Source organism: Accipiter gentilis, chromosome 23 (genome assembly GCF_929443795.1).
Source record: "Accipiter gentilis chromosome 23, bAccGen1.1, whole genome shotgun sequence".
Classification (NCBI taxonomy): domain Eukaryota; kingdom Metazoa; phylum Chordata; class Aves; order Accipitriformes; family Accipitridae; genus Astur; species Astur gentilis.
Window position 1 is genome coordinate 10524594 of NC_064902.1, and position 22008 is coordinate 10546601.

Consider the following 22008-nt stretch of genomic DNA (forward strand, 5'->3'; position numbering starts at 1 on the left):
AGCCTTAAATGGAATGAAAACTTTATACATTTTTAAAATTAAACACCCCATGTAGTCACTCATAGTCCCCACAGAAAAACAAAACAATAAACATCTATTCACATACCGTTGGTAAATACAGCCCCCTGCTGCACAAAATGTAAAACCTGTAACACAGTTACCTTTCTGTCACTGTGCTCTATGATCTTTCTATAAATTATTGTATACTCTCTCATTTACATGGAAAAATCTTGATGACAAGCGATAACAAAAGAAATTCAATTTACTCACAACTCTCCTACTCCAGTAAACAGAAAATGAAAAGATTCTGAACGGACAGGTATTAAGCAGCCTATTCACTGTAACACATGAGAACCTCCTCTCTTCCCGTGTTTAATGATTTTTATTTTTTTTTTAAATCAAGCTGTAAATGTTGAATACAAACACATTATATATATCTATCTATTTTTTTTTAAACATCCTCCAAATATAATGAAATACAAATCCAAATGTGGAAAAGTTCATGATTCATTTCAAACCTCTGTTGAAATGAAATGCAAAAGAATCAATTAAGTACTCTATTACAGAATACGTGACCAGGCAAATGTTGGCTTGTGCCAGATGAGTTGCAGATTAAATAAGAAACATTAAGGAGGGAAAAATATTGTTAATCACAGAATAAAAAGACCATGAAAAGGAACTATTATTTAACCTCTGGATTAACCATATGATGCCCAACAAATTTTAGATAGCTTTATCTCCTGCAAGAATTGATCAGGAAAATGCTATAAAACAGGCATCGCTGCTGATTAACTGGATTGTTGTAGAAGTTTAACCAGATCATATTCTGACAGATTGGAAGGCAAGAGTTGGAGGCGTTTATTATCATTCTCTGATTTCAGGAATAATAAACCAGGAGATTAGCAAATAAATGTCAATGTTTAATGATAAATTAATTTAGCCTCCTAAATCCCAATTTTGTTCTTCCTGCTTCCTCCTTCATTTGTATGGAGCTGTGTGGACATTTCCTACTATTTTCTGTTTTGTTATGGAGTGCCCCCATTTCAATGCAGAACAGGGGAGAAAGGCGAAATAGATCCCTAGGTCAGTTGTCAGTTCAGAAAAAAGGAGGACAGATATCTGGGGGAAGAAATAAAAAAACAAACCACAACTTCCAAAATTTGATGGACGGGACAGAAAGGGTGCTATATACACAGGTATAATAAAAGCATATCATCACTTTACCTGTCTGCACTTTGATACAAATCACTTACTGATTTGTAGTTGACTTACTGTGATTTCACTTAACTGCATTAAGTTAGACAAATAACAGAGTGAGGGAAACATGCCTAGGCAGGCCCAGTTATGACTTGCCAGATCTTTTGAGTTCTGCTGTGGTAATAAATACTACAACATAAAGTTTTGGACGTAAACATATCTAATGAAGTTGCAGCAATAAAACTGTTATAAAAGTATATTAGAGAGACCTCCATTTTTTTAAAATTTGAGTGCTTTTTTTTTTTTTTCCTTTTAATCTATCTGGCCACATGCAACTTGCATTTTAATCTGATGAATAGAAACAAATATATATAGCTTTCAAAATAGAGCCATCTTTATCTTACTGTTCTGTACAGAATGAGGTGGGGGGAGACACCAAGAATGAAAAATTAACAGTTCCTCCTTTTTGGTGCAATTTGCTACCATAAACAAGAGTCTTTGAAACAAAAATATTCTCCACACTCAGAAGCACAGTAGTAATTGAATTCACTTTTTAAAATACACCTTTAGAATCCATTTTTTAAAATGAAGACATAACTAACTGGATAGCTAGTAAAACAGTTAGCTTCTATCCTTCACCGGGTGCAAAACATGACAGAGATGATGACAATACAGCAGGAAACAGAGTGCCTACATTCCTGTAGATAGGGCAGGTTAATTTTTCTGAATTTTAATTTATGCTTCTTACAGTGATACTGAAGGTCAAAGTCAGGGAAAAAAACCATGCATTCTTAATACTAACAAATGTAAGTGGATATTCTGAAACATTTGCAGGTATTTTTCAATACTTTGCAGTGCTCTTATTTTAGTTGTGTTCTTACTGAGTTTCTGTTCATAATGACATTAATATGAGCTACTACTGTTAGCCCAGGTTTTCTTTTCCACATCAGAAGCAGCAAATCTACAAATTTAGCTGGGGAATTTCCTTGTGTAGTTTTAAAGTAATGTAATGACAACTTATTACAGAAAAGCTATATTCGAAATTTGCAGGTTACCAAAAGTATTCGGCTTGAAAGATACATACTCAAATCCTCCTCTCTTACAACACTTATCTATAGATAAGTTTTCAGGTCCACAGGAAAATGCAGTTAATTTAAACAATTCACATTCTCCAGCCTTCCCTGCCCCCCAAAGGAAAGACCAAGTTAAAAATCAGTCTGTTGTTTCTAAACACTACAAAGTTTAAAGGTTCCCATAGAAACATCATGTTTGTTTTCCTTGAAAACTTTATCACCAACTCCCTCTACAGTCAGACAATTAACTACAAATAGATAATCACTTAATTCTTTGGGGGTGAGGGGTGGGGTGTAGGAGTTTAAGTGTCTTAGTATTAGGGTATTAACCAGAAGCTCAACTGTACTACATGTTGAACAAGTGTATAAAATAATAACAGACTGTTCACATGAACAGATAGTGGAGTCTTAGTGAAAAGGAATCATAAACAAGGACAAGAACCTCTAGAAGAGAAGCAGGGTAAGCATACAGGAAACAGATGGTTGGCAATGGTGGATCACTGGGATTTTCTTTTTACATTTGATAAAAATGTCACAGACACACTTCACATAGGCACATGCACATACACCCACTCAGAGAATCAAAATGTTTCAAAATGGTTGGTAGAAATTTACACTATTCTACATTTTATATATATTTACTTACATATTTTATTGCAATTTGAGGGCTTTTTTGTTTGTTTGATTAATTTAAAGTTGTTTAGTGGGTTTAGGTTAAGAGTTCTTGCTTTTTCTAAATCAGCCTAAAAGTAAAACAAACTCTACCTACAATGGAATGCAACAAAATCTGGTACGCTCCACTGAACATGGGTGCCTTTATTGAACAGGGAAAGGTACTGTCTGAGGGAAGAATGTAACCGAGCAGAGAACATTTTGTTAGAGCTCATCAGTCAAATATTGCTTAAAACCAAAACCAAAATGTATTAAACTGGTTCCTACATACAGATCATAAAAAATAAAAAACAAAACAAAAACCCACCACAAGACTGAAGAGATTGTGGCAACTACATTTAAATAAAATATCAGCTTTTGCCTCTGTGGACCCCAGTTAAAATCTCCATGGTCAAAAAGGTGATAGTGCTAATATAGCTACAATGAAGCCTGTAGGATACACAATTGCTAGAAAGGCCTGGAAAATTTTAATTATCCCAGAAATGGTGTGTTTTGAAACACACTGGCAGACTTAACCGCAGTAAGAGGTTAGCAGCTGCCCACAGTGAGTAAGGGTCCCTACAGGGCTAATTGTTCCTGAAGTACTGATAGCAGTTAACAGAGATGGGGCTGATGAACAGTAGAGGCATATTCCAGAAAGAACAGTCAACTTTACATGTATTTGATGAAATCTACCATAAGAACTATCAGTATCATCTGTTTAATGTCATATCCTGCAGCCGCTCTAAACAGAAATAGGAAAACCTTGCCTTGTTTCTCTGTTAGCTTGATCAAAAGACTTACTTGCTGAGATGTCATAATACTATATAAAGTATTTAAAGATCAAACCCATCTGAGGGAGATCTTTAAATAATAGCATTTTTCCTACAAAATGCATAGTATGTGCATCAAATATGGTGATGTGCTAAAGCAGCTCTAATGGGGGGGCTTGGGGGATATTGATAACGAGTAACCCACTGACTCAGTTAAAAGCTCTTCTACTACAACATGTAAGATTTTCTGGATATATTAAATGCTTATTGTTTATGATACAAGTATCACATAATTGTATATTTAATTTAGTCATAGTTAAACATTTTTGGTAGAGAAATGGAAATTAAGGGAATTAAAACAACCTAAACACATTACAACTCTCTTATCACTGTTAATTTACTATTGCCACAAATTATTTTCACCATTATTGGAACAGACTATGAAGGAGGGAAGGAAATTTTTTCCTTTACTTTGCTTGTTAACATGCTTCATATTTTGCAAATAAAAATATTTATTATTTCTGCAAATTTTGTGGTTTTTCATAAAATAGAGAAGGAAAAGAAAATGCAGCACAATGCAGCATATCTGAGTGAGAAGATGAGGTTCTACAGCATGAAAAAAACAACCAAGATGACAAATTTCATCCCTGTTCTACGCTATGCAAATTCATTTGTTCTACATTTGCAAGATTGCACTGAAGGAGAAGTTCTCATCTGCTATAATCATAACTTCAACTTGCAAATGACCAAAAGATGAGTTAGGGATGCTGAGGCCTCCTTCCACAATGTATTAATTATTTACATTGGTGATCCAAGCCTAATCACCATGCCTGCATTATCACCCTGTCAATATGCACTTCTCTCATCCACAGAGAGGAAAAACAAACAAACAAAAACAAAACCCAAAACAAAACTCAACATACCAAAATGAGAAAACCTGGTTCTTTAGATAAAAGCTATACAGATTCAGCTTCTCAGTTCCAGCGATTCCTGTTCCATCCAGGAGAGTGACTGCCACAGCAAGTCCAAAGTGACACTCATCTTTATTAAATATCTTTTCTAGACTTCACCAATACACCCCATCACGAAGAAACAAAGATGACTTTTAATGACAGGTGGACTGATAGATTTTTATATTCCTTTCCTACATCAAAGTAATTAAAAATTCAAGTTTTTAGACATTCTTCAGCTCTTAAAAAACTAAATATATTTAAGTCTATACATTCTTTGTGAACTTGTATGTCAGAGTATAAAAGCCATGTCACTAGCTTGTTCACTAATACACATTTATAAACAAAATACCATTGAGGGCAGCCCAAAGACAGTGTTACCTTTTACATGGATAAAAATTTCTTGACATTGAATTGGAACCAATTTGGTATTTCAGAAATGTTTGTTCTAACTCCCTAGGCTAACAGCTATAATAAAAAAAGAGATACATAACAGTGAAAAAGCAGATAGAATACAACAGTCATAACCAAACATGTAGCAAATGTTTCAAGAGAGGTAATACCAATAGAAATTATTTGAAGTATGACCTTGTGATGGTGCAGCCCCCACCACCACCCCGGGCCACTCTGATATTTCAGGATAAGCTATGCATGCTGTGGGAAAAACTTCGATTGTGCTGTTATCTTGGTTGCAAGTGCAGTAGCCTGAGGCTGGGGTGGCTGGGCACCCCCTTGGCCACACCTGGGCCATCTGCTGCCTGAACTGTGTATCAGAATGACTTGGCAGGAATCATGGCCAGAATGCAAAATAATGACGAAAGCCAATCATCTCGAGACCTTATACACAGCTATCCAAGGTGAGACCTTTTGAGCTCTCCGGACTGCAGCGAGCTGTGTGAAGCAGTCTCCCCCTGAGCCGGGACACCTCTCGGGAGATTCTGAGAGGACTGAAAGATCGTCTGTTGACGGCTTGTGTGTATGTGTGTGTGTGTAAAATTCGGTTCAGAACTGTTGTGCATTTGCACTTTGGTTCAAAACTACTGTCTGTCTCTGTGTGATTTGGTTCGGAACTATTTTTTCTGTCCATGTGGTTCAGAACTGTTTTTATCTGTTTGTGCATGTGTGATTTGATTTAACCTCCATCTGTGTGTGCAACCCTGCTGTAAGTTTCAGGTGATCCTTGTCATTTTTGAATCTCTACCTTAAGCTGCAAATTTGATGGTTGCAAATTTGATTGTAACAAATTCCATTAAGTCACTCTATTAAACTGGCTGATGATTCAAGTACTGTTGAAATTCTACAACCTAATCTTGTGATCCATCTCAAATATTAATAAATCCTAAATAGCTGCTAAACCAAAGCCCATAACAAAATATCATTCGTGACAGACCTAGAGACAATCTAATCACAGGTACAAAATACAGATGACTGCTTTATCCAGGAATCTAGGGAGTGGTGATCTTTCACCAAAAAAGAAGAAATAAAGCCCCTGCAAAAAAACCCCACTAATTACCTACAAGCAGCAGCCTTACCCAGTAAGATTGCTTTTGAAACAACCAATCAATAACTCTCACTTCTGCTTATATCTCGTTATGCAGTCCCAGAAAAAAGGGCGGGATGGGAAAGGGGAAGAACAACCAGCAACCAGGACACCGGTGGGTTCAACAGGGAGAGCAATTTGTTCCTCTGCCAGGCTGAGAAAACAGCCTTTCTCAATTTCAGATCAAGCCTGCCACCCTGTGGGATTCAGATTCAGGCCAGCATGCAAGCTGAAAGGTTTTCTTTCTTAAGGCAGCAATGAAGATTTTTTTTTTATCCCATCCCGGATGAGGAAATGCAATCCATACCAAGTTTTGTAAGACATGATGATTAAACATATGTTTAAACTTGTATTTGCCTCTGGGGCATATTTTCTTCAGTTACAAAGCCCATTTCATGTGTGCATGAGACTTAAAGTCAGCAGTTGGCGACTGCTCTTACTTTAACCATTTCAGCACATTCTCATCTCTCACTCTGGGTGTGCTACAGAAGCTGGGATGAGTCACCCTCTCCATGTTCTACATTGCTCTCCTGGATCTTCATCCACTTCCTTTAAGGGACTGGCTCTCAGGCAGCAAGTCCCAATGCAAATGATTCCTTCATAACAATTTTCAATCCTACTACTCCTTTTATGGGCAGAGAAGTACATTAAATAAACCACAACAGTTAGGTAAGATAAAACTGTTTTTTTTTTTAAATCTATTTTGTAAATATTTATCGGCTTTAAAGTAGTCTGTCATAATTGTTAAGCTATGCTAACTACCCTGAATATTCTTCAGCTTTCCAAGAAGAGTATTTCCTGTCTTTGCAATGAGACATTACTAGAAAACAACTAATTTAAGGCCTCTTGCAAATAAGATTAATTTTATCTAGCTATCTAAAGTGTTAATCTGCAACCTATGGGACTTCCTTTTTGCAGACACTGTAACCTTGTATTCTCCAAACATGTGCCTTTTTTAATCACAAACATCTGCAGTTAAACTGCACTTGACTAGAGCCATTTTAATTCAGTTCTTCAGGGTGACTCATTTATACTGATTGAACAAGGATATAAGAGAAACAGGGAAAGTTGTTAAACTTGTTTCTCTTCTCACTGTTAATTCCAGACGCATAATTCTTCCTTCATCAGTTAGCAGATGGCAAAAGCTGCAACAGAATTATGATGATTCATGTCACGAAACCTTACTTCCCACACAAGTTTGGAGTCAGCTTGAGTACCTGTCTCTGCGCTACAGTATGAAGCAATTTAGCTACCCTACTCTGATCCTCATAAAGGAAAAAGAGTTGTGCGATTAAAACCACATGCACTAAGCTAAGTATCTACCATGTGGTATCTACATACTACCTCATAATGAGAATGCAGATTTTTCAGCTGCTCACCACTGCTTTCCCACTTTACTTTTGCTCACGTTGCAGTCATGGGCTTATCAGTTCAAGCATATTTTTAATCTCAGTTGACCCTGTTATTTCTATTTGGTTTTTAAATAGCAAATTAATTTAAAAGTAAAAAAAGCTTCAAATACAGTTTGCACAATACCCCAGAATAACTACTTTTGCTATACCAAAGAGTTTCCAAATTTTAAAGCTCAGATAAAACAATAATCAACAGATATTAACATAAACCATATGTTCAGCAAGTGATCTGATATCTAGCCACTGGGCAGAACTTCACTGTAGAACCATTTTTCCTTATTAAATAAAATCATATTAAAAGCTAGCTGTGTAATTGTAAGCCTGGTGCATCCTAAATAACTGAGTGACCAAAAATAGTTTAGCTCAGCAACAGCTGTTAAGAACCTAGAATTACAGAAGCGAGAAAGTGCTTCACAAATGAGCTAAGAGCTCAGCCACAGTAAGCCCAACCACTATGGATTGAATGGACTATACCGCAATAGAAATGCTACATAAATAGGTATAGGCACATAGTAATGTTTTCTGGAAATTGTGAGAGTCCAGCTAACAAACACATTTATGGCAGCCTGAGGCTTTCCCTCTTCCATCTACCTTCCTTTCCCCACCTTCCACCCTGCACACTTGCTTCTTTTATATGCTAACTTGCATCTCTTGACTTTTTGCTGCCCAGTATTTTTATTTCTTTTCTCCTTGCTTTCCTGTTTATTTTTTTCCATCATCTGTGACATAAAACAAGGCCAGCCTCCTAAAGAAAATCTGCTGTTAGAAATAGGCTAACAAAATAAGTGCCTTCGGCACTAGTCATTTTTTCAGTGGAAAAGCTAGAAAGTTTTGCTCTTGTAATAATTTACTCACAAGTTAATTGTACAGTGAATTAGTCCCAGTAAAGTCAACAGAACTGCAGAGTGCTCATATTATTAAACAAACTGGGTATCTTCTGACAGTATCAATTTTAACTTTTTTTGTGACATATTGTATACAATACTTAAAAGTGACAACAGGGATTTAATTATAAGAAAAACATCTTTAAAGCAGGCCTGTATCATTCTTGGGCTGGCTCTATAAATTCTTATAGCATCATATTGCTCCAGTGAAATCAATACTCTCACTACATGAGCCTACTTCCTTCCTTTGATCAGACAGCTACATACTGCAAGTGTATTTTTAAAGCCAGAAATCTTCTTCCAGTCATTTTAAACAGTAATGTTCACCTATGAAGCTCTTGCAAACCCTAGAAAACTTGCATACTATATACTGCATCCAGTTATGAAACAGCACCAAAAATAAAGATCAAAAAGAAATTTCTATTCATAAAGCTAATGTTTCTAAATAATTATCTAAAGAAGATAAGTATGAAATTTAGTCTATTTATTTGAGATTACTTTTCCTTATATATTTTATAACTATTTTACCATTTTAGGATAAAAGAGTTTTGGCAAAGAAGTCCTAGTAAAGTGGTCAAACCCTGTGATTCCCCACTTCCTTGGTCACTGTGTCCGACCCCATACCTCAGTTTTTCACCCTCTGAGCTGCACCAAACAACTATTTGTAGGGCTGTGCTACACATAAAAGTACTGAAAAAAAATTAAATCTCCTTTTGGGAAAGCTATTTTTAACCAAAACTATTTTAATCTAATTCACAGAATGTATAAATACAGTACTGGCACAATAGAGGTGGTGGAAAGTAACAGTGAAAATAGGAACAGGCAACAGAAGGGCTAGAGTTTTTTAATTTGGCTTCACTGCAAAAGCCAGATTATTGTGAAGCCTCATTCACAAATGTTTTACTGATGTAAAAAAAACCCTGGTATGTTTCAATTATTTCCTGTGTCTATTTACAATGTTCTATTTTATATTTCTAAGGCCATGATATTAAACAAAAGACAACAACAGTAAAACACCTTTGCTCCTAATTATATGCCAAAGTATACCACGTTCCTTGCCTAGGGAAAGGAACAGCCAAGCACCAAACAATGTGTGAGGCTTCAGTGAAGCCCAAAACCAAGAAGAGCTCGATCTTCATCAGTCACTTATAATACTAAGAAAAAAAATATTTTTTTTTCTTCTGTCAAAAAGTTGCATTTATTTTAACTTATACAAGCTTTTCTGGGTAACTATCCCTAAATTAGCAAATCATTACTAATTACTCATATTAAAAAAAAAAAATCAAAATAAGAAAAGCATATAGAACTAGGATCCAGGAAAGTAATTTTAATTTAATAAGGTTTGGATTGTCAGGTGGAGAATCAAAATTTTGGTTAAAATTACTAATTTGCTGCTTATTGATGTCTGTTTCTCTCACATCTTCTGACAGGCCTTGGTGATTGAAAAAAAAGTTTCAAAATCTCATTCTAATGATCAAATACAGCAAGTGCCATGTTTTCTTATAGCAGCCATATTCTGGATAACCACACCACTTTAAACTACTGGAAGAAAAAAAGAGAAGTAAATCCTTAGTATAGGCTTAGGTGACCTACTCAAACTCTGAGAAGACTATTGTTGGGTGGGGTTTTTTTTCCTTTTTAATAGAATACTCAGAAGTTAACTTGGACCATTAAAAGGGAAGGGGAAAACACCCAAAGTACAGCTCTTTTGAGAACACAGAATGGTACACAACTTTTTACTCTTTAATATTTCTGGCAAATATTTACGTTTTTCTTATCAGAGGTAACAGGACATACTTGACTAAAGGAATGAATATTTGATTATATACATAATATATGCCTGGGAACAAACCATAAAGTCACTGCTGCATTCAACATTCCTCTATTCAGAGCTGGTCTAGTTTTAAGAATTGCAGAAGCCAGATGTGCAAGGGAAAGTAGGTAGTTCATATGTCCCTGAATCTCAGGGATTCCATATTGTACTTCTTTCTTGCCTGCCTCAAAACCTCAACCATACTGAATTTACAGGATAAGCCTCTAGAATTCTGAGGACAGCCCCATGAAAGATGGTCAGAGTTACCATTCCATGCCCCTTTTCTAGAATATCCCTTTAAATAGGAGCAGTGCAATGTGTTGTAATGATATCTAGCCCTCATACAGACAATGGTGAGCTAGGACTGTTATGTCAATAATGAGCAAGAAAAGTAGGCTCTTTCAACTTTGTGAGACAATGTTGAAGCATGATCCTTCAGAGATTGTGTTTTAGGCATAAGGACACAGTTGTATGTAGGGCAGATGGCTGACCCAATCTCATCAGAAGAGCTGCCCAACCACACTGCATGCCAAACAGCAGTGCCATGCATCACACCAGCCAATGTTAGGAGTAAGATCCTAACAATCTCTCTGCACCCTAGATACATTCACATTAAGATATGACAGTAAGCTTTTCTCTTTCAATGTATGCAATTATGGAGCTGGTTTTAAAATTTATTTTTGTAATACCCAAGTTCAGTATCCAAGTTTGTCTTCTTACAAGACAGACTGGAGTTTCAATAGCTCCCCCTTCCCCAAAAAGTCACCAAAAATAATAGTTACAAATTGTCAATTTCTGCAATAAATTGATCAGAAAGCAAGTTATTCTTCTATTAAAGTTTAGTGCAGAAACATGACCGTAATTCCATCCCCTGACGAAACACTTAATAAATGACAGATTCCAAATAAAAGTTTTCACATAAGATCCTTAACATTGTTATTTGCAAGCCCCTGCTCTCTCAGCCAGGATTAGCACCAGTACCCACATGCCTTTGTAGATAACAAAAATACTTCCATCTCAGATTGGAAAGGAAAGCTGAAACAAAAACAACCTAGCTGTTACAGCAGAAGACAAAGAACAAACAGGAACAATTTAAAGACATTTCTGTCCTCGAACTCAGTTTAAGTCAAGTCATAAATACAAAGACAGTCAGAATGCACTGGAGTCCACATAGAACTGCTTGTTTGGGTAGTTTTAAAATTTATAATTTATAAATTTTATAAAATTTATAATTTATTTCTTCAGACCTCATGACAGACAAAGGCAGTTTTCAGAGAGATCTGCTCTAAGACTGTCACAGTAAGCAACATGACAGAGTATTTGGAGACAGAAATGGAAAGCCAAAGCACCACAAACCCAGTCACAGAAGAGATCCAGAACCCCAAATTTCAATTATAAGCTTTAAAAAGCTGAAATACTTCCTCACTTAATCCTATGTAAAAAGATAAAGAAGTGACTAGCAAGATTTCATCCAGCCCAGAGGAAGCAAGTTATAAACCCACACACAATAACAAAAACTGGAAAACTTCCAATTCCCCTGCACATTTGTTTTGAAAAACAACGTGCCAGCCAACTACTTTCATAGTAAGCATAGACGAATTGACACAGTTCCCACTTGCTCCCTTATCTTTAGTTCCTTTCTTGCAATTTTCAACATTAAGAAACTGAGAACCTGCCAAATTGGTAGCTTCTAGAATTTCAAGGCTCTCAAGCCTTTATTTGTTCAACTGCTGTCGCATACTAGCTCAGATAGTGAATGGTCCTAACATCTGATTAGTATCAGCTAAATTTCTCAGTATTCCTGCTTATCAAGAACAGCTTAATTTGATTCACGCAAGAACTCTGCTGTGGTGCCCTCTAGTTATCAGACATTTACAGCAGTCATGCTTGTACTACTACTAACATTTTTTTGCTGCTGTAGTATTATGTGTGTTGGAGGGAAAAAAGCAATAGAAGCAATTGAAGCATTGCAAATTTGAGAATTCAATTAACTTTATCTTGTAGAAGTACTAAACTACGCAGATACAAACCACTGATGAAACGGAATGGCAGAATTTGTAAATGTCTACACAATGTAACGAGGAACAGAGCTGATATTTTTTATATTTTTGGTTGTCTTTTTTCTACAAGCTTTTCATATCTTATCAGTTTATATTCTTTTTCTGGTATTAGCTCTAGAGAAAGAAAGCAGATAAGGTTTCAGATGTCCTCTTCATAGTCAGTAGTTAAACCATGAAATTCGCAATACCCATTAGCATTTTTGGTAGATTGAAATTTAGAGTTCTTCCTTCTTGCACTCCTGTCCATGAACTTCAAGATTCTAGCTAGTTAGTACTGTACTGTTAGTATACTTTGTCTTCTATAAAGTTACACTGTCATCTATAAAAGGGGAGAAAGTAAATTGGTGAACTATTTCCATTTCATAATTTATCCTCTAATGTATCCCCAATATAAAAATATATCATGCCAAAAGTATTTAAGGCAGCTTTATTTAAAACAGTAGTTTATTAGAATAAAATACTGACTGGCAGTCATTAAAACATCACTTACAATTTATAAACAAAGTATAAATATATAAAAGATCCCAACTTTAAGGAATGGGACAAGACAAAAACAATTTACACTTATCACCTGAACAAATGCACCATGCTTTCACTGAGGAATATACACAACATTCATACAATGCATGCAAGTTTAGTTACAGCACTTGAGAAAACTTCACCATATACTAAGGTTATGTGGATAAGTCTACCACAAGTTTGTTGTATAATATTAATGTCCTTGGTATTAAGTGTATCTACCTGTTGCTCACATTTTAGTAATATTTTAGTCAAGGAAAAAAATTAAGAACTTTTGTCTTCTGGCTCTGAGTAAAAATCACCAGCACTCAATTATTTACTCTTCCCTCTATTTCTAGGGGGGCTGACCTTAGGCAACATCAAAGCCTTTTACATGCATCGTAAGTGATGTTTAAATGCTAGGTAAGGTCTTGCTCAGAGCTTTTGCTCTGTGGAGACTTTTGACTTGATTGAATAATTTACACTGTCACTGCATACTTTTAATAGTATACATTCCTGATCTTGCTATGACTAACAGCAGTCACATTTTCATGAAAATAAAACAATTGAGAACACAGCAGAATGTAAATATGTTTCAAGAATCAGAATATGAAAAAAACAATAATAAATGCATGATGCAGTAACAAAGTGCAACATTGCACTTTATTAGGCTGAGAAAATGTTTGTTCAGGTCTAGTACTCACAAAACCCCACAATACCAAGCAAAAAAATTTTTTAGCAAACTTCAAATCTAAATGAAATTTTCACCACTGTATTTAGTGCATCTACCGAGTAATAGCTGAGTCACAGATAGTAAAGAATTCACATCGGCCACATTTTGCATTCATGATACCAGACATGCATCAGACTGCTATTCAGCTTCTCACATCAAAAACCCAACTGAAATTCCACAGATTGCAAACATGATGCCCTTTTTAACAAACGAGATTGTGGTTTACAAAATAAGAAGCTAACAAAAGTGATATTCTTGGTCGATATACAGGTTCAAACACATTTAAGAACATATGAAGCACAGCTAAAGTTGGGTTAAATATTTTTAGCTCCTTGTAATTCAGCACAGGCCCCACAATTTACACTAAGAGATAACCTGGCTCCTTTTACCACTTCTATAACCTAATACATGGTACTTAAATATAAAAGGATATCAAAACCTATGACAGCATATATTATTCTCTGCCCACAGAAGAGTTACATCTCAATATAACCTTAACCACTGAAGTGTTCATCAATTTATCTTTCAGTAATAAACACTTCAATGTCAAGACAATTCAGTCCAAGTTTCTACTGCCACAATTAGCACTCTCATAAGCTGTCACATACTTACTCATAGCCAACAAAGTCTACAAGGTTATATTCTAATTTAAAATTTTCATTTCATATTTATCTTACTGATTGAAAATATTTATCAAGTATACACATCCATGTATACAGTGGTGAGTATACAGTCAGTGTAAATACTCTAGAGGTTATAGAAAAATCTTTATTTCGAAGTGCCATGTAAATTGCATTAGACTAATCCTACAATGTGAAACAATTCTCTGCATCTCAGTGACACACTGAATAACTTGGCTTAGCAACAACAGAGGGACTTTGAGAGCATGTCTGCTCCTGCAGATGAGCATTTGGAATTGTGGATCTTTATTTAACCTCAAATACCAAGGTAATTTTACAATGTCTGAAAAAAGGAATCTGTTTTATCTCCTAATTAGAACTCCTAAGCATCCTAGGATATTAAATAAAAAGATGTATTTAATTCCTGGAGAACAATCTCTGCTCTAACCTGACTAATTTAATGAAGAATTGCAGGAAGGCAGTGATTAAAAATATTAGTCAGTATGACTGAATGTATGTCAAAGAAATTGTAGATTAATGTACACAAAAAAATATAGACAAGAATTTGCGGGGGTCGGGGAGAGTGGGACAGACATGACCAAAAGCAAATCAAAGACTAGTAGACAAGTAAATTCTTATATTTTCCACCACTATCCCCAAGGTCAATTACACATTTGTAACAACATACCATTTATTCATGATACTCTCATACTTGATAACATAAATTGTACTCTCTCACTATTTTAGTCAACATTACCAAGAATTGCCATGAAGCATTACAAAGAAATGCCATGCAAAAAACAAAATTATATTGCTCAATACCACAAGCATAAAAAACAGTAAAAATATCAAAGGAATAGTATGTGACAATTCCCCACCCCTCATTAGATTTGGGAGTCTGGAGGGAAGCTCACAAGTCTTCCTCATCCAGCCTTTTCATCCAAAGATTTTTGTTTCTAGCTTTGAAAATATTCCAGGAATAGTAGAATAGTGGGAGTCATTTAAAAAGAAACTACTTTGCAGTTATTATGATGCTGTTAATTTAATCCCACATTAAAAAAAAAAGTCTATGTGATTTCCTGACATGCATCCAGCAGGAAATATAACATTCATTTGCTAATATTTAATTATTTACCTTTTTGAAGAGTATTTCTCAGACTACAAAAAACAATGTAAGTTTGTTTTTTGTCCATATGCGTGTCATGCTTCCTGTCATGAGTTTATTTGGTTGTTTTCTACATGATAAATAATGTAACAAAACACTGGCTAAACCCCAGTGAACAACAGCAAGTAAAAATCAACAGGCTCTCAATAAAAGGCTCTCATTAACACAGCTGAAATAGTCTCAATGCTTTCTCAATACCCTGTTCCCCTCATTAAAACACCAAAGGAGGTGCTAAAAATTGCACAGTCAGTGGCAGTTTTCACAAAAAAAAAAGTGTAAGCATTTGTCCACACCTACCATTGAACTGCGTAGTATTTTTTTTCTCCAGTGCAAATTATTTTTTTTTTAATAAAAAGTAGAAACTATTTGACTTCATAATGTCTCCAAGGGTGTGAATTTCAGGATACCACAAGCCTGCACAGTACTGAAGGGTACTAGTAATACCATCGCACAAGCATAGAAACAGCACTGGGAGATTAAGACATTTGCCATATGTGAAAGATTCCATGAGTACAACTGGTGCACTGCTGAAGTGAACAGGAGTTTTTCCCTTGCCCATCCCCCATGACACCCTATTCCATGGTCACCTGCTAAAAATTCAAAACCAAAATAAGAAATTATTTCCCTTTTTTCTTCTCTGTTGTTAAAAAATGCAAAATTAAAGTAAAAAATAATTACTTGCTATAAATGTTTGCATAATTTTAAAACTACATCTCCCAATATTGCTGTCTACTGACCTCTTAGAAAAGTAGAAGTAAAGCTTACCAAACTTTATCTTCTTCCACTCCTCCTCTGGCACATTGATTTATTACAGCAGGGCTACTCATGGTAAGTGCTGAGCTGTCAGAATTCATTTTTTTTCTACAAAGGAACAACATTAAAAAACATGAAAAATGTAACATAAGTGAAGAATGTGTTTACTAATTCACCTGAAAACCAAAACTTTCAGACAAAAACTTTTAAGACCGAATACAGTATGTTTTGCTCGCTTAAGTAAATGTCCTAAATCAATGGGATTAATTGGATGAATACATTGAGAAGGATTTGGCAGTTTCGTGGACTTGCTAGTTATGCCAAACTCAACACTGATTGTCTTTTGTTTACTTTTCTGAATACATGCCAAAAGAGTTGATGTCAGCAAGTCAGTATCCAGGGCTATGCATAGTGTCAGTTATGTTAATTCAGACCAGCAGTCACAGCTAGTGTTGCCATGGAATGATCCACACAACATTGGGGAGAAAATTTCTATTTCTCATATGTAAAGATTTACAGAAGCTTTTTAGCATATTTTAATAACTTAAGATCCATATTTTAATAACTTAAGATCATACTTTGCTGATTTGCAGAAAATAACAATTCATTCATGGCTGAAGTCACTCTCAAAAACAGCACAGACATATTCCAAGTGCTGGCTATTGCCATTGCAATTCTGAAGTTAAACTTCCAAAAGGTCTACATGGCCAAAGGCGCTTCACATAAATGACTTGCATGGTAAGAACAAATGAAGTCTCTATGTAAGGCAAGTTTATTTTTTGGTAACAGGATCCACAATGTTAACATGGAACTTCTTACACCTATAGCTTTTTTTCCCCCCCTTTCTTTTAAGAGAGAGGGAAAAAAAAATATTTTTAGCCATCAAAGTCATCTTACTTGACTTGATTTGACACCTGGTTTCTATTTTGATCAGCACAAAGACCTAACTGATTAACGGAGAACAGGTTCAACTGTATGCTGATTAATATCTACTAAGACATAACCAGAAAATAGACTGTACTTGTCAAGATAATAATCCCTTGCTTTTTGCAAGCAGGTATAAAGAACCATTACAACGCCGGTTTAATGTGTGAAACCTGTGTCAAAATCTTGACATGACAGTCATGAACAGCATGAAAGTTGAGTACAATGCATGTGTCCCATCAATGGCAGGCAGATTAGGCCAATTTTCACGAAACAAGTACTTTGAAGAGAACACCAATCTTTGTATCAAAATTCTCTCCATGCAGGAGTAGATAAACAGCCCTAGCAAGAATGTTTATCTGACAGAAGTCCCAAAATCAGCAACCAAAATTTGGTGCTGACTGGACTTCTTTTTGCCTACCCTTTGCTGTGAAGAGCACGCAGCACTGCCATTCCAGAGAAAACAGAATGGACTTAGAAGAACAGGTCCTTAATTTTGCGGGTTTTTTTTACACCCCTCATAACAGAAGGGGATAAAAATTCTGCACAGTCTGTTTCTGAGCAAATTTATTTCTTGAAATCTTGTTTTCAAGATCCAGAAAACTATTCTGAAAGGGAGAACAAAAGCCTCACCTCTGTGAGGGCAGGAACAGAGACTGTTACCCAGATCACCTCTTTCTGGATCTGTGCCTGACCTCAAATTTACTCCTGATTCTGAAGTTGGATCACTTCAAAAAATAAAAAAAAATAAATCAAAAGTGTAAAAAAAAAAAAAAAGAAAAAAACACCAGCAAACCACCACTACAACCAAACCAACAACAACAAACAAACAAAACCACGAAACTCACCCAAAAAACTAGTAATTCTAGAAGTGGCTCAGCAGCAGGTGTTGAAAGTTAAATTATTACTTGCTTCTAGTCTATAATAGCACAGGAAGAGAGGAGTTATTCCTAAATATGTTTTGAAGCAACAATGTAAGAGTCCATACTCAAAACATCTCCTGCAAAGTTCCCCTCTTTCAGGAAGCAATTTCCTGACAGGGCAAATTAAAACTTTTCTTCTGGTAATGAATTTCTACCCTACATTGGGAAAGCCCAGATGCTTCAATGATCATGCAAGTTATGCCAATAAGAGTTTTACCTCCTCTTACAGTCACTAGTACAAGTAAGATCAAAGGTTCAAGGGAAGGTTAAGCAGTCCATTAATTCTCAAAGCTGGAAGCTGAAAGATTCAAATTACAAAACCACAAGGTTGCCATTCCAGGGGAAAAAAAAAAAATACAACTTCTACTGTTCACTTGTGAACTAGTAGTAGAGTAGTACAAGTGTTCAATGTATGACTAAAAAAAAAGTGTTTTCAGCACTCCCCTCCCCACTGTTGGAAATATCTAAGCAAACATTCCATACATATCTCTGCATTGAGACTTCCACACTGAAACTAGAGTAAAAGCAGAGGACAGAAGAAGTGATAAAACTTACTGCATTACAAACTTTTCTGTGAACAACTGATGATAAAGGTTGACATATATCTAACAAAAAATAAATGAAATATAGCATAAACCCAAATAATGTTCTCACATGTTCTGCAAAGAAAACTACGTAGAGGAATACATCTTGTCAAACTTCTCAGCTCCCTCACATTCCCAGTCTAATATCTGAAAATGTCAGTAACACATTGTACTCCTTCCCCTCAACAACCTTAGGATCTTATAAAAATCCACTTCTGGTGTTTTCTATAACATAAAAGGAGGGCATCAAGAGGTCAGCATTTATTCATTCTGATAGCAAGGTCTCCTCCACCACATCTTCAGAAAGGTATCTATATGCTGGATAAGACAGCAGGCTTTTTGGATACCAGGAGTCATATTCTTCCAAGACACACAGTCATGCTCTCGCAGCCTCCACTGCTACGTTTCCAATAATATGAGAGATCTGCCAAGTCACCCACTAACTAAACAAATGCACTCTTCATTTGGACATGTGGAGGAGAGAAGCGTAACAGCCAGCTGATACAATGGGGGACAAGCATCCTTCCTCAGCTACCACTGACAAAAGGGGACAGGAAAACCACCATGCCTGCCCAGCCCTCTCCTGTCCTCTGCACTGCAGCAGCCAAGAGCACACTTCCTCCAGATAGGAGCAAGTAGTGCAAAGCATCCCTCTTGACTTTACACCCACGCCGAAGAACGAACAATGCTTCAACAATACCCATCATGTAATCCCTGCCTGCTGTAGCATAAACTCCTAGCATCTTAAACAACTTTTTGTCTGTATCAGCCAGTTTCAAATCATACTCCTCCTTCCTTACTGTCTTTTGAGATGGAGGAGATTGTTAAAATTTTGAGACCAAGCGTCTATTCAGTGTTGCCATCCAGCAGCACTTCTCATCCACACTTCAGAGGTCAGACAGCAATGAGTCAGACAAGCTTCTGGAAAATCATCAGGGATACTCTTTTGTCATCCTATTCCTGACAACAGGTCTACACAGGTCCTAGTTCACTCTTTACCAGGAGCAAGAAGTAATTATACAGCTGATCCCCACATCACTGACAAGTTTTATGGCCTTGTCAAAATACCATAAGTTTTTTAGTTTCTAAATGACAAATGGAAAATTGGTATCCATCTACACTTTCCACAGCCATGGATACCAAATATTACCAATACTTCTCTTAATTTAAAGTCATTTCAATGAAAAATTCTGAGCCTGTAGATTCTATCCCAACTTGGTTTTGTGCCACAGACTGCTCTTAGACTCTTTCTTCAGATTAAATAACTTTTAAAAATAAAACCTTTTCTATTTTAGGAAGTAGAAGGGGACATCTTTTTTCAAGCATTAAGAATATTTTGTGAAAGTCTTTCTAGTGAACATGAACTGCTTCAGTAGGTCTAAAATGAAACTGAATTGTTCTGTTGTGGAAAGAAAAGCTAAGTTATTGTAAGGCTTATACTCTCCAAAAATATTGTTTATATTCAAAGTGAACGACAAAAAAAATAAAGCTAAAACTGGCAAAGTAAAATTTTGTTTGGAATATACTGGTTTAGGATTTATTCAACCAGAATACTACCACTATCCCCAGAAATCAGCCTCCAGTAATAATATCTTAGAAAATTAAATGCGATTCAAGAAGCAAAGGAACAATGTTCAGAAAAAATATGCTATTCACAGGTGCCTCTTTCTATATCACCATCCAACTCTTGTTTAGACTTGAACTTTATGGCATAGGCGCTATATATGATGAAACCTGATGGAGGAAAATAAATCTATCATCTTCCCTCTTAACAACTTAAAGCCAGATGCCAAGGCAAGTGAATGAATATTAAGAGACTCTGCTTCAGACGTATTCTGTCCCTCATCCTCTGTTTGTACACTGAACCTTGAGTGTTCCAGATAAGGAACATGCACTTAAATTAGGTGTTCTCCTAGAGATCGTGCTGTGCTGTAATAGGAGGAAGTGGGTAAAAGCCAATTCGAGAACAAAAACATAGGAAAACAATGTCAAAGACTTTATTTATAGCAGCTATGTTTAACACTACTGTCACTATCTTATTGAGGGAACAGCCTTGAAGAAACATCCTTGCTGGTTTTGAAGAGACATCAGAAATTTAGCATACTTAGTCTTCTACAACTGAGTATGGATTGTTTGATACTAGAGTACCCAGAAGGAAGCAAGCACCCCAAAATTCTCTTAAGAGAAAACTTAAGAGAAATTAATTGTTATGCTTCCATTAAAATAATTAACTTTGATCATCTGATGCGTTATCAGTCCATATGCCTTAGTGTAGATTCTTACACCCCATAATGGCAGAGAAAAGCCTAGTAGTGGTGAGCCACCAGCTCAAGAACTGAACAGCGTGTAATGTTTAAGTGTATTTTAGTCATTTATATTTAGCTTTAATTCTGGAAGCTCTGTAATTGCCGTTAAATAGACAAAAATAAAGGGGGGGGGAGGGGGGGAATGATCTAGTATTGCACAGCACTCAAGCCTCCGAACACCTGCACAGAACAGCATTATAGGATCATTTGAACTGAAAGAATGAGAAGCTTCAAGAAAAGTGTTGAAGCCACAACACCCCATGGGCTCAAACCAGCCTATGGTTTACATCTAGCAGAATAGAGAAAAGTATTAGCTGATCATGACTCCCTACACAAAGCCCATTTTCTTTCTCTGGTTCCCCCCCACCCCTGCCCCTTGTGTTACAAAGTGTAGATACACTTTGATCCTCAGGCTAAAAACCTTTTTTGCCTTGGCCTCCACTCCCTATTTGGTACCTCTAGACAAGTAAGATATTCACAGTAGCAGTAGTTAAAAAACAACGTATCATTCAACAGCTGTTCACTACAGTTGAAGTAAAAATAACCAATATCTTCTGAAAAAAACATGTTCCCACACCTCCTTACCTTCACCAAAATGCTTTGCATTGTCGAAATATCTTGTTATATTTTGTTGATAAGAGAACAGCAAAAAAAGCTTTACTGATCCCCAAGACCCCTTAATGCAGAAACTATTATTTCTTCTAATGAAAAAGAAGGCAGTAGCATCACTATAGTAATGTGCATCTACTACAGAAGAAAAAAAATCAGGAGCATTATACACCGTCATTCTCTCCAGAAGTCTTTATGCTCACAAAACCTGAACACTAGATTACTAATTAGCAAGCATGATTGTAACACCTTTAAAATTAGAGAGTCAATTTCCTTACTAGCTGCAAAAAAGTCTGTAATTTCTAGTGAACAAACATATTTACTTCTGTCTTGTTTTCTGAAAAGTCACATTTCCACACACAAAGTTAGCAAGCCCATAGTATATCACATCTGATAGCACTCGGCTCCTAACCAGCAACAGTCTTGGGCAAATAGCTTGTTGAACAGCAGATTTAAATAATGAAGTTTGTTTTAAAGTTTAACTGCATACAACAAATACCAAAACCAATCTTTTATCCAAATTGTTTTTCTGAGGTTTTC

General features: G+C 36.0%; 1 protein-coding gene across 4 annotated transcripts in view; it reads right to left on the reverse strand.

Annotated features, from left to right (window-relative positions):
* The window catches only part of ARHGEF3 (Rho guanine nucleotide exchange factor 3), a 139502-nt gene that overhangs the window by 109882 nt on the left and 7612 nt on the right, over positions 1-22008 (reverse strand). For 2 of the 4 annotated variants that reach the window (XR_007509261.1, XM_049826230.1), the window contains exon 2: positions 16135-16230. The exons of the other annotated variants lie outside the window; for them this stretch is intronic. Coding sequence is in view for 1 of the 2 variants with exons in the window: in XM_049826230.1 (XP_049682187.1) it covers positions 16135-16230 (96 nt within the window). In the remaining variant the exon portion in view is untranslated. The remainder of the gene's footprint in view (positions 1-16134; positions 16231-22008) is intronic. 4 annotated transcript variants of the gene reach the window in all.